This window comes from Galleria mellonella, unplaced genomic scaffold (assembly GCF_026898425.1).
Source record: "Galleria mellonella isolate WM207_F2 unplaced genomic scaffold, CSIRO_AGI_GalMel_v1 utg87, whole genome shotgun sequence".
Classification (NCBI taxonomy): domain Eukaryota; kingdom Metazoa; phylum Arthropoda; class Insecta; order Lepidoptera; family Pyralidae; genus Galleria; species Galleria mellonella.
The window spans coordinates 3698660-3715673 of record NW_026442166.1 but is presented as its reverse complement, the minus strand read 5'-3'; the positions used below and the strand labels follow the sequence as shown (position 1 = coordinate 3715673).

At 37.8% G+C, this 17014-nt stretch overlaps 1 protein-coding gene across 1 annotated transcript in view; it reads left to right on the top strand.

The window, feature by feature from the left end:
• Nucleotides 1-17014, top strand: part of LOC113519993 (facilitated trehalose transporter Tret1-like) — a 129845-nt gene that overhangs the window by 109337 nt on the left and 3494 nt on the right. The window contains exon 5 of the mRNA XM_052902013.1: nucleotides 6325-6512. Within this exon, the coding sequence (XP_052757973.1) occupies nucleotides 6325-6512 (188 nt within the window). The remainder of the gene's footprint in view (nucleotides 1-6324; nucleotides 6513-17014) is intronic.

Sequence of the window (17014 nt, the reverse complement as noted above, 5' to 3'; positions counted from 1 at the left end):
CGAGATTTATAATATTCTAGATAAGTACAGACGGATACAGTGGATCGAATCTCATTCTGAGTAATATATCATTCTTCTATAATATAAAAATGAATCATTGAATGTGTTGCTAAGCGCAAATCTCGAGAACAGCTGAACCGATTTCGTTAATTCTTTTTTTAGAATAGTAAGAATCATCCTTGAAGTACAAGGATGGTTCTTACGGTGAGAAAAACTTAAATAAATTGCCTGAAAAAGTCTAAAAATCACACTTTTGTATACTCCCATGCAAATGATTCGTAATATTAATTAAAAGTCAATTTTGAACTTTAATACCATACCATAAAGTTCAAGTGTTAGTGGAGAGGTTCCGGGAAGGCAAAACAATTGAGTGACCTGCCAAGGCGTGTTTTATAATTTTTATTTTTTGACATAATGTAATTGTTGACTTATTAATTTTCTTTTTTCTTTTTTATCTTACTAGCTGACCCGGCGTCCGCAATAGCAGAATATGTATTAAAAATTCTAAAAAATTAAAGAATCCACTGTTAGACGGTACGATGTTCGCGGAGTTAGATGGCCTACCGTGAAATGTTTTCCGAAATTTCTGAGCCAAACGAAACATAAATTTGATGTTAAAATTACATAATACATGCCGTTTGGAAAGATTACAAAATATAAAAATATTGTTCCTTTAGACTATTATGATAGAAAGTATGACGATCGAAATGTTAAACGCCATTTATTGGTCCAATTTTGGTATAAACAAAAACACGAAATTGAGTCCGAAGTTTCGGAATTTCATTTCATAGTAGACCCGCAGCTATTTATTTATTAAAAGCCATTTACCAGCTACATCGCATGCGTGGATTTTTTTTAAAAACACAGAGGGCAAACGAGCATGCAGCCTATCTGATGGTGAGTGACTACTGCTGCCCATGAGGGTGATCAAGCAACACTGTTTGCTGCCGGCCTTTTAAAAATATGTAATGGAATATGCTCTTTTCTTGAAAGTTACGATGTCGTATCGGTTCGGTAATACTGCTGCTGGAAGTTGAATACAAAGAGTGGTTGTGCGTGGAAGAAAGTTCCTTGGAAAACGCACGGTAGAGAATTACCACTCATCCAAATTGTTGGAACGGAACTCTAGTTTATGGCAGATTGTACGGTGGTGAAAATCAGCTGTTTTGGCATCTATTGGACTTATCATATTAAGACCTTTTTTTTATACAACTTAGAATGGCAAACAAGCTGACGGCCCACCTGATGGAAAGTGGTAACCGTCGCTTATAGACATGAGCAGTACCGTGGACATAACAGAGTATACTGTTTCGCGCATGATACCCCCATGCGTTGCCATTCCTGAGGACTCGGGTGTTATTCCTCCGTATCCAGGAAATTCACGCCATATCCCACCCTTCAAACCGAAACACACCTCTTACGAGTATAAGATTTTTTTAAATATCTCCCATTACAAATACGCCCATTTCCAGTGGTCTAATTCGTTGGTTTTTCTACTTCTGAAATCCACGCGTACGAAGTATCGGACAAAAATCTAGTTACATATAAAATGAGTTAAACAATTAAATAAAGACTAAAAATAGTTTAGTTACACTAATCATATATGTTAATTAAATAATGTAATCTAATGTGAACAGTTAATTAAGTCGACATATAGACTAATGACCGATAAATTACCACTTGAGTCACTTGGCACCCATAGGGTTACCGTCCGTCCGGTTTCGTCCGGATTTTCGCTCGTCTATACAGTGTTTCCGGATATTTGATTCTGTTAAGAAATTTATTCTATACGATATGCAATACTTGCATTAAGGTGAGTACACACTAGAGTGTAAATATCTCACGAACGATACAAGTAAAAACAATTTTGTGGTTCAATGCAACTTTCTTGCGAATGTTCTTGTTTGTGTTCGTCGTAACATAAAGTAGTTTTATGACAGGTTTGACGTTATTATGAATAAGGTTATTGTTTTAATTCAGGGGTTTCCAAACTTATTTTGTCTACTGCCCACTTTGAGAATAAATTATTTTTTAGCGCCCCCATTTTTTTTAAACCACTTTAAAATCACTATTACTTCAAATTAAATTGATCAATTATTGTGTAAATTGTGTAAATTAATAAATTTTTTTCTGGGTCTCTTACCGCCCCCCTTTAGGCCTCCAGCGCCCACAAGGGGGCGTTATCGCCCACTTTGGGAAAAGCTGTTTTAACTAATTACTATCAAATTTCGTATACGCGTACTATATGAGATGGAGCAGGATACAGGCTTAGGTTATAGAGCATTAAGTTTCAAAAACGGCTCAAATTTAAATTAGCCGACTCGTTTTTTTAATCAAAGCTCTATATACTTACGCATGTAATGTATATTGACGTGTCTATATTTAATTATCTAATAAATAAAAAGATGTAAAAATTATAAAACAAAAAAATACAGAAGTTATAAAGGAACCACTCATAACTATTACACAAAATTGTATGAACAAAATTGAACCCGTTTTTCTCGAAGCATTTGGTTTTGAGCTAAAATAAAATAAAAATACACGGTAAATGTTTAGTGTGTACTCACCTTTACAGGATTAATATATTGAAATTAATGTTAAAAGGTATTTCGACTATGCAATTGTGTTCCTGTATATCAGTTAGTTTAAGTTCGTTCATTAATTTGCATTGATTGATTGATTTATATTATTCGGCGTCTTGCTTGAGAGCTAAATTAACAGCTGCTAACTAGATTTAATAGCTGATAATGAAATTATTCTCCATAATAATGTCAATAAGGCAGGAAAATTAATTACATTGCAAGATTCTGGAATGATTTATACATACTAAGTTGTTTTTATACCTACTTACATTACTTAACGTGTATTATAAGGACGCCTATTTTCATGTTACATAGTAAAATGAAATTGTGAAGATCTACACAAATTAATGATTGGGTAAAAGTGAACGAAACCGTATTAATTTGGGGGAAAACATTTTGACATTTGTGCAAATATCAACAATAGCATTTGGCAACCCTACTTAGAGCTACTTAGAGCTGCTAGGGCCTAGCACCTTTTAATCAAAATTTCCAGAGGTTTCAGAATTGCTCTTGAATTAGGCATTCGCTATGTGATCCCGGCATAGAATAGGCCACCCCTTTCTCGTGGGTGTCATAAGAGTCGACTAAGGGAAGGGAGACTTTGTACAAAAGTCGATTGCTTGGATACCTCTGTCCCATTCGTGTTTTAACCGTAAAGCAATTGTGTTTGCATGGCTGTGTTTCGGTTTGAAGGGTGGGATATGGCGTGAATTTACTGGGTACAGAGGAATAACACCTGAGTCCTCAGGAATGGCAACGCATGTGGGGTATCATGGGCGAAACAGTATACTCTGTTATGTCCATGGTACTGCTCATGTCTATAGGCGATGGTTACTAATTTCCATCAGGTGGGCCGTCAGTTTGTTTGCCATTCTAAGTTGTATAAAAAAAAATAAGTCGGGACCATACGGCAGTTACGGTTATTTAAATCACAAATATGCTCTAAATTGCTACAGTAATATGATACGCAATGAATATTACCTGTTTGATTTATATTACCACGGTAATTTGCGTGCGCGCCATATTTTCACATAAACACCGTAGGTAATAAACTACGTGAAGCCATTGTTACATTTTATTACTGTAGGCGTAGATAGGGTTGTCACTTCGCAATTTGAAAATTTTCAACAAGAATCCGGACATTGAAAGAATTCCGGAATCCGGACTCCGGATATTTTCAAATGACTTCAAAAAGGATGTTGTCAATTCGTTAAATTTTTTTTATGTTTGTTACTTTATAACTATGTCAGTTATAAACCGTTTTGGAATATTTATTTTTTGTCTGAAAGGATATACTTACAGATTGGTTCCATAGAAATTTTATCAAAATCGGTTTAGTATTTTATTGTATAAATCAAAATAATTGGTTTTGTCACAATTGAAGCTGATTTTTTAAGAAATTATTTAAATATATAATAAATTCCATAACGTATCAAAATTTTTACAAAATTACGTATTTTACAACGAGTAATTTACGTATTTTACGAGCACTTTTATTAAACACTTTATCAAAAAATCCTTTCATACAAACTTTCTTCAACTTTCAAAACAAAAAAATAGCCAAATATCTGCAGCTCTTTTAAAGTGATGCGTTCACATACATACGAGTACATTCGACAATTGATTTTTATTTATATCTATTTTAATAGATAATATTATATTTAATTATCTTTCCCCTCTCACCGTACTGGTTACGCTTCAAACTCTTTTCTCCTACATTCTTCACGACTCTGGAACGCGCTTCCTGATGCCATTAAGAGACTACCGATTAAACCGTCTTTCAAAAAAAGCGTTCACGTTCACTTTTTATTTTTATCCGAGCAATAAGTGCTTTATATTATTCCCAAATTCGTGTATAATATGGTATATATCATATATGTGTAAGTATATTTGTTATTCATATATATTTATTCGTTTATATATGTAATTTCAGTATGTATGTACATCAATAATTAGTAGTACCGCATTCGAGTATTCTGACACTTCCCTATGGTTGACTGGGAGAGAATGCTTTTAGCATTAAGTCCGCCATGTACACATATTTGTACTAATGAATAAATAAATAAATATAATATTTTATAAGTAAATAATAGTTTCTGTTTTTAAATATATTCTTATTGATTTATTTATTTGATCAACTGGGTGAGCTTTACAGTGTCCCAATACGCCCCAGGAAAGCATCAGTACAGTAACACATACTTTACAATTATAATTATAAGGAATAATATTAATAATATTAAAATATCATACAACCATACCAGAGGTAGACTTTGTATAAAAGTCAATTGCTTGGGCACCTCTGTCCCATTAGTTTTTCTACCGTGAAGCAGTTGTGTTTCGGTTTGAAGGGTGTGTGTGGCTGTATATGGCAGTGAATTTACAGGGTACAGAGGAATAACACCTTAGTCCTCAGAAATGGCAACGTTCCATACGTTGGGGGGAGGTATCATGGGCGAAACAGTATACTCTGTTATGTTCATGGTACTGCTCATGTCTATAGGCGACGGTTACCACTTTCCATCAGGTGGGCCGTCAGTTTGATTGCCATTCTAAGTTGCAAAAAAGTTGTTGGTGTCTTATAAAAATTTATAACTTAGTAATTTTTTTTTGTTTATTTTACATATATAAAAACCAATTGGGTAATTACGCAAACGTGTAAACCATTTATGGCTCAACATATATGTAATGGGGGGAAAGGGATTGTTAGTAATGGAGACTAAGAATCACATTGCTAGCAATATATCCAACCGGGTCGACCTCCTCGCGGTTCCCCCTGGAAACTGTCATGATTAATTCCTGATGAATTCATCATGATGGGCTAACTGGCCTGTTTTCATCTTTATCGATCACCATTCACTGGTGCCCCGTCAGCGTATCCCATTAGTGCAGGCGGTGTTACCATTTTCATCCAATAAAAAAAAAATCATAGATGTAATTTTAACTATGTATTGATCGGACGAGGCTGTATGTTTTTTCTAAAAATAAATAAATAAATAAATAAACACTATGTGGACATTTTATAGTTTTTGGACTGGTACGGTTGGCAACCCTACTTACCTAAGCATAAGTTATAATTACCAGTTTTTACCCGCGACTTCGACCATGTGATCGTAAAATGTTGATTGGCGAACATGAAAAGTCACCTATGTCCTTTTCCATTTCAAATACTATACGTATGTCAAATTTCATACGAATTGGTGAAGTAGTTATGACAACAAATCATCATGATAATTCAGTATATATGTAATATTTGAGATGAAGAAGCTCTCTCTTTTCATTTAAGAGTTTCCTCTTGTCGGTGCAACTAATTCATGCATCTTCCTCCAGCCAGCTCTATCCCAGGCCATATCCTTTATCTCCCTATACGACATGACGCCTAGTGTTTCCTTTATCTGTCCCATGTAGTTATTCCTCGGTCTTCCTCTTCCTCTTTTACCCTCTATCTTTCCTTCTATTATGCTCTTAAAAAAATCGTCATGTCGTATAAGGTGGCCCAGCATTTTGCCTCTTCTATTCTTTCTTATATATATATATATATATATATATATATATATATATATATATATATATATACATATACATATATGTATCGGATGAAAGTTCATTATCATCATACTAGCTTTTAATAGTCCACTGCTGAACAGAATACTCCGACTAGAGGGGTTTTGTCACTTGTTGCAATCTTAATGCGTCCTTTTTTAAAAACCTCAGTGAAAAAGAAAAATATTTTCCTTGTCCACAGGTGCCTTAGTGGGCGGTATTATTGGCGGGTTGGCGATGCGCCTCGGCCGGAGAAGAGTGTTACTCGCGGTGGCGTTACCGTACACGGTAGCTTGGCTCGCTACCTCCCTCTCGACGAGCGTGAACATGCTGGCTGCTACGTCGTTCTGCGCCGGTCTACTGGTTTGCTGCATCACTATGATAACACAGGTGATATTACGTTTTTCTTATACGAAATTCGAAATTTAAATTTGAATTTAGAACTAAAATATACGGGTAGATTTTGGTTAAACAACAGCAAATTCGAATGTTAATGTTCTTATTTTAAAACGAATACGACTGGACGATACGGTGACGTAGCGGTTAGAAGAATTAGGATATTTAAATTAAATGCTGACGGATTTAAAAAAAAAATGTTGCCAACTACAAGAAAAAAATACACCTTATAATATGAAGTATACCTTATAGTATGAATTGCCATCAAGAAAAAAAAAAGACAAGACTGAGAACATCATATAGTTTACGCAAAATTCGTTGCGTAGTTTTAAAGATTTAAGCACACATAGGGACGGACAGACAGCGACAGCGACTTTATACTATGTATTAACAAATCGTTAATTATTATTTGTCTGTACACTATTTATTTTATGAACATTTCCTAGTAACCGCTTTACTATTGTCATTGTTGTAAGCCTATCGTATATTCGTATATTCAGCAGCGTTACTTCATTAGGATTGTTTGTTAATAAGTATCGATTCACATCGATCACAGTTGTCGATCACACGGCATCAAAGCTTTAGAGATATTAGCAGAAGAAAGCCGGTCAAGTGCGAGTCGGACTCGTGCAACGAGGGTTCTGTACATATTTTTTTATTTATTTAAACTTTAATGCACAATGACATTATGAACATATGACGGACTTAACACCGGACGGTGTTCTCTACTAGTCAACCATTGGGCGAACAGAGAAATAAGGATAATAATATAATAATTATAATAGTAAATAATAATAAGGCAGTGCATTATTGAATTGAAGGAATATATTGAAAAAACATCAAATTTAAATTTTTTTTTTTGATGTGGGTATTATTCAGAGCATAATGCATGCTGCTACTACCAAAATTGCTTTGTGCTTAAGTTTATTAGTAAATAGTATTGTTTAGTTATAATTATAGATTTTATGGGATTGACATGTTAAAAAACAAAAATCCCAAATTAAACGTAGATTAAAAAAAATATATAAAATAAATACAAAATTACGGTTTTTATATTTTTTTCTTTTACTTGTGCTACATGGCATTGCTTCTTGTTAAATTTCATAGTTCTAGGTCAACGGGAAGTACCTTATAGGCTTTGATTCCCTTTGCGCATGTCAAAATATGCGATATAAATGGAACGTAAACGGCCGTATCTTTTGATTGCGTCGATTTAGAAGCTTGACTCTTTCACTGCTCTAAGAGATCGCAGACCTGAGTATATGATATTAATTTTAACTTGATACCTTCACGCTTTTTTAAAAAAAAGAGTCTTGACAGACGGATGAATAACGAACTGATGCTATAAGGGTTCCGTTTTTTCCTTTAGAGCTACGGAACCCTAAAAATAAAGTTTTTCTAATCGATTCCAGAGTATTCTTTCTCACAGCGTTGTTTGGAATACTGGAATTGTATACAGTAAAGCATAGGTCGGTTCTTGTGGTCGACAATTTATAATAACTAGTGTTTTGCCTCGACTTCACACGGATGGATAGATAGATAGAAAGATAAGTTATTGTAGCTTTTATAGGCAAATTTATACCGTGGGTTTCACTACTGTAATATTTGTAGGGATCTCTATTTTTTTTTTATATAAATATATTGATTTAGAACATCCTTATTAGTTATCCTTATTATAATTATGGGTAGGCATAATAGGGTTAGTTTGATATGGGTCCCTGGACATATTGGGATTAAAGATAATGAAATGGCCGATGAGTTGGCGAGAAAGGGATCAGAATCAAAAATGATAGGTCCCGAACCATATGTTGCACTTGCATCAAGTGTTGTTAACTCTGCCCTTGAGGAGTATGTGAGGAAAAAACAGCAAAAGGAATGGAAGACATTGAAGGGTCTTCAACATTCTAAAAAGTTCTTAAATGACAATGGTAAGAATATCCTTACTATAAATACCCACCTACTTATATAATAAATGTTAAAATAAATGAATATACTATTTACATTAGAAATTTCGTTTAATGATTTTAAGATTTGACAGTTCAATTAGAACAATACAAAAAAAAATTACTCAAGGGAAAGAAAATGTGATTTCCAAATAAATCTTTCCTATTTATAATATTAATGTAAATAGTAATTATATTACTATAGTAGGATTACTAGGGGGGAAAGGGATTGTTAGTAATGGAGACTAAAAATCCCATTGCTAGCAATATACCCAACCAGGTCGACCTCCTCGCGGTTTCTTCTGGAAACTATCATGGTTAATTCCAGATGAATTCATCATGATGGGCTAACTGGCCTGTTTTCATTCTCATCTATCACCCTTCACTGGTGCTCCGTCAGCGTATCCCGTTAGCGCAGGCGGGGTAACCGTACCATTTTCATCCATCAAAAAAAAAAGTAGGATTACTAAGGATTACTATTCTCGAAGACAGCGCCTTTATAGTTGATTTACAATCAGACACTGCAATTGCATACTCGTCAACCTACCGATGAGTAACTTAGAAACGATATTGCCTGCATAAACATTAACATAAATATTTTACGAACTTGACGAGTCTGTCCGTTCGTTCGCACGTTACGAGACGCGATCATTTTTATTTTTAATATTTTTCTACCGACTTCACAAAAAAGAGGTTTTAAATGCGGTATTTTTTCTAACCTCATAACCTCCGTCAGTTTTAACCGATTTGAAAAATTATTTTTTTATCTGAAAGGATATTTTTTTTATACAACTTAGAATGGCAAACAAGCTGACGGCCCACCTGATGGAAAGTGGTAACCATCGCATATAGACATGAGCAGTACCATGGACATAACAGAGTATACTGTTTCGCCCATGATACCGCCCATGGGTTGCCATTCCTGAGGACTCAGGTGTTATTCCTCTGTACCCAGTAAATTCACGCCATATCCCACCCTTCAAACCGAAACACAGCCATGCAAACACAACTGCTTCACGGTTGAAACACGAATGGGACAGAGATACCCAAGCAATCGACTTTTGTACAAAGTCTCCCTCTGATATATTTACAAAGTAGTTGAATATATATGTATTAAAAAGTCGACTGTCAGAATCAGATGCGTTAAGGCTCGTTCAGAAAAAAGAAATTTAAAATGGAATATGTTTTTTTTTAATGGATAAAAATAGAATAGTAACCCCGCCTGCGCTATCAGGATACGCTGGCGGGGGACCAGTGAGGGATGATAGGTGAAGATGAAGCAGGTCACTTGACCCATCGTGATGAATTCATCAAAAAATAATCACGATGATTTCTAGGTGGAACTGCGTCGAGGTCGACCTGTTTTGATGGGTTAAAATGGTATGGTAAACCCGCCTGTGCTAACGGTATACGCTGGCGGAGCACCAGTGAAGGGTGATGGATGAGAATGAAAACAGACCAGTTAGCCCATCATGATGAATTCATTAGGAATTAACCATGATAGTATCCAGGGGGAACCGCGAGGAGGTCGACCTGGTTGGGTATATTGCTAGCAATGGGATTCTCAGTCTCCATTACTAACAATCCCTATCCCCCCAGGTCGACCTGTTAGGGTATATTGCTAATAATAGACCTGTTGGACCACATTATAAACAATCCCTGTCGCCCCAATGGAGTACGATTATGTACAAATCGCATGACGTGTGAAATGTCTAACATATCGACAAACAACGTAAGCATATCCCATAAAACGAGTATTGTACTGTTCAACAGTCTATCCAACGTGCAACGACAAAAAGATATGACTCCTTTCATTGGCATAGCGAACCTAACCATAGACTATGCAACGCGACAGAGTTGTTAACTTTTATGGCTACGAGCAACCATAAAGTTTAATATTTTTTCACAGTCGTTAACCCATAAGACCCGTTCGACCTAGTGTTATCGGTTAGTTCTAGGTTCTATAGATGAAAACATATAATGAGGGGTAATATAAAAGAGAAAAGACATTGTTACGTTTATTATTATTGTTAGAACGAGATAGAATTATTCACGTACGCGCTAGTGATTTGTAGATGTCCAGCGGGAGTTATAAATATATTTTTTTTATTTTTTTTTATACAACTTAGAATGGCAAAGGCTAAAGTATGTGATATAGTACATATCCTCTCAGAGAAAATAGAATTTTCCAAATCGATTTACAACTAACGGAGTTATGAGGTAACAAACATAAAAAAATACGATCGAACTGAGAACCTCGTTCTCATTGAAATCGGTTGAAAATAACAGTGTCACGTCTGCACATTATTCATCGTTAATCTATGACTAAAGACGTACGTAATAATGGAGAAGTTATGAAGATGCCATTCGACTGTATTGTTGAACGTACCGCGACCCATGTTACACGCACTATAGGTACAGTTTTATGATCATTTTATGATCATTTTATTGGGATTGTGTGATCAGATAAATGATTTTACAACAATGAATGATAATAATTTTGTACACGACTAGTTTTCGCCCGCTACCTCGTGTGTTTCTGAAGAAAACGAATCAAATAGAACAATACTAGTACAATACTAATAATATAATAATATAATAATAATAATAATAATAACGTCTCGGAACAGAACCTAGCCGACAGAGTTCGGTACATACAGCGCTCTGGTATGTTTAGCGCGACCGAACTCGAACGATTGCGAAGTGAAGTTGTTCCAGAAGCAAATTCCGCGACCGTAGAGCAACCCATCTCAGACGTGCTACCTAGCGTAGAGGTGGTTGCCGAAACGCTTTCAGAAGCGGATGCGGACGGAACAACTTCCCAGGATATAGAGCATATGAGGAGCATACTAGAGGAGGCGATTCTAGAGATCCGAAGAACTCCCCTCGAAGAGAGACCGAAGCTTCCCCGGATATATCCAAATGTGGCGACGCGGGATGCCATTGAGGCCACAAATGGACTGCTGCCTCAGTACCTTGAGGGCAGCGGTGACCTGGGAGAGACGAGTTCAATCCTGTTTGGCGCTGCGTTGGCAGTATGCCGATATACCGGCGCAAAAATGCCCCGGGCTGGACGTAATATCCAAAGGGATAATATGAAACCAGCCTGGAAAAGAAGGATTGAACGACGGATCGCCCAGGCCAGAGTCCTCATTGGTAGACTGCTCTGCTTCAGGGAGGGCAACACACGCCCGAGAATTATGCGCTCCGTAAAAGAGGCCTTTGCTGGGACAGGTGTACGTCTGTTCCAGCCGGACTTCGGGCACAAACTTACGGAGCGCATAGATGAACTGAAGCAGAAGATCGCTGCATGGGGGAAGCGACTCCGACGGTACTCTGAGAGGGTTGAGAGGTATCAACAGAATCGCCTCTTTATGAGTGATCAACGGAAGTTTTATAGGAACTTGGAGCGCCCAAAACTACAGCCCACAGGACAAAGACCCGAAACAGCCAATTTCGTCGCCTTCTGGAGACAGCTGTGGTCTGAACCTGTGGAACATGAGGAGGGCGCATGGATGCACGATGTTGAGGAAGCATGTGCTCGAATAACGCCGATGAACGCCATTGCCATTACGGAGGAAGACGTGGTTGCCGCGATCCGTCGGGCTCCGAACTGGAAAAGTCCGGGGATCGACGGATTGCAGCACTACTGGTTAAAGGCGTTCTCGGCCAGCCATGCGACCTTAGCCGTGCAATTCCAGAGTGCCCTCGAAAACAGGGCGCTCCCGAACTTCCTTACAACCGGGATCACTCATTTAGCTCCTAAGACGGACGATAACGCGGATCCATCTAAATATCGCCCCATCACTTGTCTTACGACAATATATAAGACGTTAACATCCGTTCTGAGCGCTAAGATCTCTCGTCATGTGTACGAGAATAAGATCCTATCTAGCGCTCAGAACGGATGCAGGGGCGGTAGCCGCGGATCGAAGGAGCTGCTCCTCATTGATGCTGTCGCTGGGCACGTGGTCAAGCGGAACCGTCGGAATTTCTCCGCCGCCTGGATAGATTATAAAAAGGCGTTCGATTCCGTGCCCCATTCATGGCTCCGGAGGATACTCGAGCTGTACAAGATCGACGGTACAGTTCGAGTGTTCTTGGAGGCATGCATGAGGCAGTGGACGACGATCCTGACTATCCAGGGCGAGCGATTGACGGATACCGCTGACCGGATAGAGATAAAGAGAGGAATATTCCAGGGCGATTGTTTGAGTCCACTTTGGTTTTGCCTGTCCCTGAATCCACTCAGTACTTTACTGGAGAATTCGGGGACTGGATTTCAGTATCGGAGAGGAGGTACACGAGTGTCTCACCTTCTGTACATGGATGACTTGAAACTGCTAGCTCCGAGCGTCGAACGCCTGACGGAGCTGCTAAATATCGTAAACGATTATAGCAGCTCTATTAGGATGGCGCTCGGAATAGACAAGTGCGCGGTCCTCCATGTGCAGAGGGGACGGGTCACTCAAACTGAAGGGATCGCCACAGATCCCTCTAATATTAAAACCCTCTCCGAGGCTGAAACATACCGGTATCTGGGCATGTCACAAAACATCGGTGTGAGGGAGACGGATATGAAACAGTCAGTCCGCGAGGAATTTTTTGCGCGCCTTACAAGAGTACTGAAAAGTTCTTTGTCGGGCGCCAATAAAATCCGAGCTTATAACGGCTGGGTCGTACCCGTACTCCTTTACACTTTTGGCGTGCTCAGATGGTCTCAAACCGAACTCGAAGCCCTGGATCGGAAAGTCCGCACAACTATGACCCTCCATAGAATGCATCACCCGAAATCGTCAGTCATGAGGCTGTATATCCCGCGGAAAGCTGGTGGTCGAGGCTTGTTAAGCGTTAAGACCATGCACAACCGCGAGATTGACAGCCTCAGGACATATTTTCTGGAGAAAAGAGACGAGGGTTTGCATAGAGAGGTCATAGAATGTGACAAAGCATTCACCCCTCTTTCTCTGGCTAAAGAGGACTGGCGAAAACCCGAAGTTTTGAGTACCTCTCAGCGGGAGGCCGTATGGAAAGAGAAGGAGTTGCACGGAAGGTTCTTCAAAGCCCTTCACGGGCCGTACGTAAACACGAAGACCTCCGTGCACTGGCTACAGTTCGGTGATCTCTTCGGAGAGACCGAGGGTTTTGTCTGTGCAATACAGGATCAGGTGGTTAAGACGAACAATTACCGAAAGCACATTCTGAAGGATGGCACTGAGGACATCTGTCGAGCATGTCGCCATCCTGGAGAGTCACTCAGACATGTGCTTTCGGGTTGTTCAGCTCTTGCCAACACAGAGTACTTGCACAGGCACAACCAGGTAGCCAAAATACTCCATCAAGAGCTAGCTCTGAAGTACGGCCTCGCGAATGAGAGGTTGCCGTACTATAAGTACGAGCCACAGCCGGTCCTCGAAAGCGACAGCGTCAGGCTCTACTGGGACCGATCCATCATCATGGACAGGACTGTTCTTGCGAACAAACCTGATATCGTGGTGATGGACCGGGCACTTTCGAGGGTGTTTTTGGTGGATGTCACCATACCGCAGGACGAGAACCTCGTGAAAGCCGAAACCGAGAAGAAGAGAAAATATCTCGACCTGGCTCACGAGGTGACCGAAATGTGGGGGGTGACATCTACCGAAATCATCCCAATCGTTATGTCGGTGAACGGTCTTATCCCAACCAGTCTGGAACAACATCTCAGACGGTTGGGATTCCGGGGCGGCTCACTCCCGGGAAAGATGCAGAAAGCGGTGCTCTTAGATTCTGCCCGCATTGTACGCCGGTTTCTCTCCCTGGGGCCCTGAACCCCGGCCGACTGTGCTTCTGCCGGGGGTTAGTTGCCATCTCCTCTCCTTAAGAGGGGAGATGAGAATTTTGGTAAAATTTAAAAATAATAATAAATCTCTTTATTTTCAGGTATATACCCATAGTTAACATTTTTATATTATTAATTAAATAAATTGTTATTATTATTTTTAAAATATACATCAATTATAAAATACCAATTTAAATTATTTCGTTATAAAATCTCTTGTCGTCAGGTATGCTGTGAGAAATACAGTCTTTACAATATTATTACTTGTTGTCATTAATCTGTCATGAAATTTTGCCTAATAATACTATGACGTTTCTTATTAAAAAAAAATAAAAACCAATGAAATAGACTTGTTTTAAGTTTAATTTTCAAAGACATAAATGATGATTAATGAAAGCCGCATCCAATTTGGTGCAGTAATTTCTATGTGTAGCCGAAACAAAAATACAAACAGACTAACGGACAAAAATTCCAAAAATTATTATTTTGCCTTTTATTGCCCTTATTAAGACATCCTACATATATTTATTTATTTATTTATTTAATGCACCAAGGAAAAAAATACAGTATTTAAGAAATAAGAAGTGATACAAAAGGCTGCCTTATCGCTAAGCAATCTCTTCCAGACCTTTGGGTAATGGTAATGGCATTGAGATTTTTTTTTTAATATTTCCCATGTACAGACATCCAGTTATAATTTTATTATATTATCTACATCTACACTAATATTATAAAGAGGAAAGATTTGTATTTTTGTGTGTTTGTAATGAATAAACTCAAAAACTACTATGCCGATTTCAAAAATTCTTTCACCATTAGAAAGCTACATTCACCCTGAGTAACATAGGCTATATTTATTGCTAGAAAAGATTAGGGGTCCTTACTAAAACTTTAGTAACGTAACTCAAGGTGTAAAAAAAATGCTATAAAATATCTTTTGTCGCGTGCGCTGCGGAAACTATTGATGCGAGAACAAAAGTATGTTCTACAATATTGAAGAAAATATCAATAACTACAAAAAACTTCTCGATACTATATGTCTAACTATTATCGTTATGTCACAATAATAACTTTTTAAAATGTTGTAAAAATGTCCACCCGGGCCGGGGCGGGCCGCTAGTACTGTATAAGATGCCTAAGAACATGCGGTGGAAACGAATTCAAAGAAGTGACTACACGTGTGTCAATTTACGATTATGGTTCGGTTACTTTAAATATAAATTGTTCTAGTACTTGGAAAACGGCATGAATTGTGATTTTATATTACTGTGGTTATAAAAAGAAAAAACAATGAAAATATATTTTATTCTTATTCTTTGTAACATTACTATAAACTAGCCATCTCCCATGATTTTTTTTCATGCCAATCAGTACTTAAAATACCTAATGTGATGAATTAGGATATAACCTATTCGTGTGCCAATTTACATTCAATTCTGCTCAGCAGTTTTTGCATGATAGAATAACAAACGTCTGTCTATACAGTCTATACTTTCAACTTAATATTAATAGTATGTGAATATGTTTTCGTATATTTATTACCGCTTAGTGTCTTAATGTTTTAACTAGTCTTAGACTTAGACTAACTAGTATTAACTAGAATTAGTTAAGTATTCGGAATAAATATGGCAATTTTTTCCTCACAGCCACACAAACGCTTCCGCGTCTTATAACAGCAAGCAACCCGCCCCGTCTTGTCACGGTTAATTAAAAATAAAATAAAGCCTACGAAACTGCCAACCTGTCCCTTACACCCTGTATGTGAATGGGGGGAAAGGGATTGTTAGTAATAGAGACTGAGAATTTCATTGCTAGCAATATATCCAACCAGGTCGACCTCCTCGCGGTACCCCCTGGAAACTATCATGGTTAATTCCTGATGAATTCATCATGATGGGCTAACTGGCCTGTTTTCATTCTCATTTATCACCCTTTACTGATGCTCCGCCAGCGTATCCCGTTAGCGCGGGCGGGGTTACCATACCATTTTCACCTATCAAAAAAAAAAGCAATGCAAGTATGTGAATAATTTTTAAAGTGGGTTAAGTAATTTTTAAATTTATATATGATATATATTATATTATAAAGAAATAAAAAATATTTCGTATGCAAAACAATAAAATCATTTCACTTAAACTACACATTACAAACAAACATACAAATAAAACAAATCTTTCCGCTTTGTAATAATAGTTTAGATTGGATGATGTTAGATAAAAATAACACTTTGCGGTAAATATTAAGGTCTTCAATAGAGAAATAGGAATTAGTCACGGCACGCGGGCAAATTATGAACGAGTCATCAACACGTTTTGTTATGACAAGTTGTCTATGGCCATGAAAATATATTATATTGTCTATGAAAATATATTATATTACATTGTATTAGCGAACAAAACATCAAAGATTTGTTTTTAAATAGGACACAAAATAGTTTCTATGTACTGTTTTAATGGATGATAATGGAATGGTAACACCATCTGCGTTATCGGTATACACTGGCGAGGCACCAGTGAGGGGTGGTAGGTGAGGATGAAGACAGGTCAGTTAGCACATCGTGACGAATTCTACGATAAATTAGTCACGATAGTTTCCAGGGGGAACCGCGTGGAGATCGACCTGATAGTGTATATTGATAACAATGGGTACTTCCTTCCTATTACTAACAATCCCTTCCCTCTGAAGCAGGTTGAATTGATAATGATTGGACCATACAGCCCGAAAAACTGATA